The sequence below is a fragment of the Myotis davidii genome, unplaced genomic scaffold, assembly GCF_000327345.1.
Source record: "Myotis davidii unplaced genomic scaffold, ASM32734v1 scaffold18, whole genome shotgun sequence".
In the NCBI taxonomy this organism is placed as follows: domain Eukaryota; kingdom Metazoa; phylum Chordata; class Mammalia; order Chiroptera; family Vespertilionidae; genus Myotis; species Myotis davidii.
Window position 1 is genome coordinate 6,746,165 of NW_006292696.1, and position 2,288 is coordinate 6,748,452.

General features: G+C 38.8%; 1 protein-coding gene across 1 annotated transcript in view; it reads left to right on the plus strand.

The window, feature by feature from the left end:
- The first annotated feature begins 251 nt into the window (after positions 1-251).
- The window catches only part of LSM11 (LSM11, U7 small nuclear RNA associated), a 7,739-nt gene continuing 5,702 nt past the window's right edge, over positions 252-2,288 (plus strand). Inside the window, exon 1 of the mRNA XM_006766355.2 lies at positions 252-392. Within this exon, the coding sequence (XP_006766418.1) occupies positions 252-392 (141 nt within the window). The remainder of the gene's footprint in view (positions 393-2,288) is intronic.

A 2,288-nucleotide genomic window follows, 5' to 3' on the forward strand; every position in this document is an offset into this window, starting at 1 on the left:
AGCATATAGGGAAATTCTCGGTGAATGTTAAAAATCATTGTTAGATTGTCATAATTAAAAGCTCTAGGTCAGGATGCATGTAACCTGACATTGACTGTTGGCTCAGCTGTTTACTAGGTAAGTAACTTTGAGCAAATTATTTAAACTTTTTTGAGCCTTGGTTTCCACATTTATAGAATGAGGGGAAATAAGAGTGTTAGTTGTGAGGATTAAGTAAAATAATGTCTATAAAGTTAAACTTAGCACAGGGCATGGCCCTCACTGAGGGTTCAGTAATTTGTGATAATGATGGTGACTGTGATGATGATGATGTGATTGATTGTGGAAGGAGAAAGGTCTTAGTTACTGAGAATCTATTGTCTGAGTTTTGTGATTGCCGAGAGCAGAGAGAAGTGAGAGTGGAGTTAAAAATGACCTGGACTTGGAAGGGTGTGGCCCAAGCATAGTGGCAATGGAAAGGGAGGAGGATCTGGAAGAAAAAGGTCCTGGAAAAATGAGGCTTTTTTTCTCTCCCTTTGGTCATATTAAGTTTTTATAAGCTCAGCTCATATCTATTTGGAATTTGTCACAGAGACTGCTGGAAAGAGATTCAGAATGTGCGTTCTGATACAGAAGGCAGAGCTCATTTTTGCCTTGACAATTTGCTCCGATAGGTGGTGCTAGTGTTGCACCTTTGATCACAGAAGGAGAGAAATGCTTCCTGGAATAATTACACCTTATTAAATTTTTGAAGAAAAAAAAATCAAGAGAAAGACACAGATGTGAGAGTTGAAGACCCGAGTTTACCATTTGCCATTAGAATAAGAGACTGTTGTTAAGAGACAAGCTTGTCTTTTCTTTTTGATTTGGGGGTGTGAGGGAAGTGGTATCCTATTTTTTTCCAAGTTAGAAAAAGAATGGTCTTCTCTTTGTGGAAACACATATGTGTATGGGGGTAAGGGGCAGGGGCGGGCAGCGTATGTATATAGGCAAAGGGAGTAAATACAGGCGTTGTAATCACTTTCTAAGACATTGAGTTATAGAGATTTATTCTGGAATCTAGACGCTAACTAACCATCTAACTTCATTTTATAAATGAGGAAACTCAGACTTGTAGAGAGAAAGTTACTAACCAAGGTCACACAACTAGTGATAATGACCTAAATGTTGTTTACAATGCTGGCTTTAACACAGTCTGTAACACATATCAAGATACATGTACACATACACATACCCCCTTAAATATGAAAAGTGCAAATAATTTTAGGATATTGCTAGAGGAAGGGTAGATGATGAAGGTCAGACCAAGGTTCTCACATTTATTTCCAAGGCTGCTGTTTCTGTCACTCTGCTCCACCTGCGCCTTCTTGCTGAATCTTTAGTCTGACATAAGCTCCTACTTCTTATCTGTTAAGTCACTTTCTCCTAGGAGTATTTTCTTTTATTTATCACTGCCATCATTTATAAGCGCATCCATGACTGAAGAATAAGGAAGTCAAGAGTAACCAGCCTAGCCCGGCCGGTATGGTTCAGTGGTTGAGAATTGACCTATGAACCAGGAGGTCACAGTTCCATTTCTGGTCAGGGCATATGCCTGGTTGCAGGCTTGATCTCCAGTAGGGGGCATGCAGGAGGCAGCTAATTGATGATTCTCTCTAATCATTGATGATTTGATCTCTCAATCTCCCTTCCTCTCTAAAATAAATTTAAAAGTATATATATATTTTTAAAAAGAGTGGTTAACTTAGTTATCCAAACTGAAGTGCAGGACTGTTCTATTTTATGCCATTAGAAATAAAACAGAGAATGATTTTTGTTGTTGTTTATTTACTATCAATGGCAATCTCCAAAGAATTTTGCCTTGCAAATTTGGGAGGGAGGGGAAAACAGAGACTCTATATGCATGAGTGTGAGAGAGTATGTGTATGTATATGATTTTTCTTTTGGAATGAAATATATATATCAGGATATTGTGAAGCTTAACATAAAGTAATAAAAATAAAATTCATACCTGCTCCCAAGCTCTGAAAAACAGAATTCACCATAGTAAAGTCTGGCATTATAATCCCAGCATTATAATCTGACATTATAATTCTTCTTATGAATTATCGTGCTGCTCTTTTTAGTGATGTTCATCAGCAGTCTCATAGGAACCAGATGCGCAGCCTTGCCTTAACCCCAGCAAGGCTTGGAGTATAAGCAGGTCTCTGAGCGCCAGTGTGAAGGTGATGTCCATTGAAACACTAGTGGCTCCAGAGAGCTCGTGTGTGTAGTAGCTGAGACTGGGGAGCCTAAAGGCCGTTCTCTCT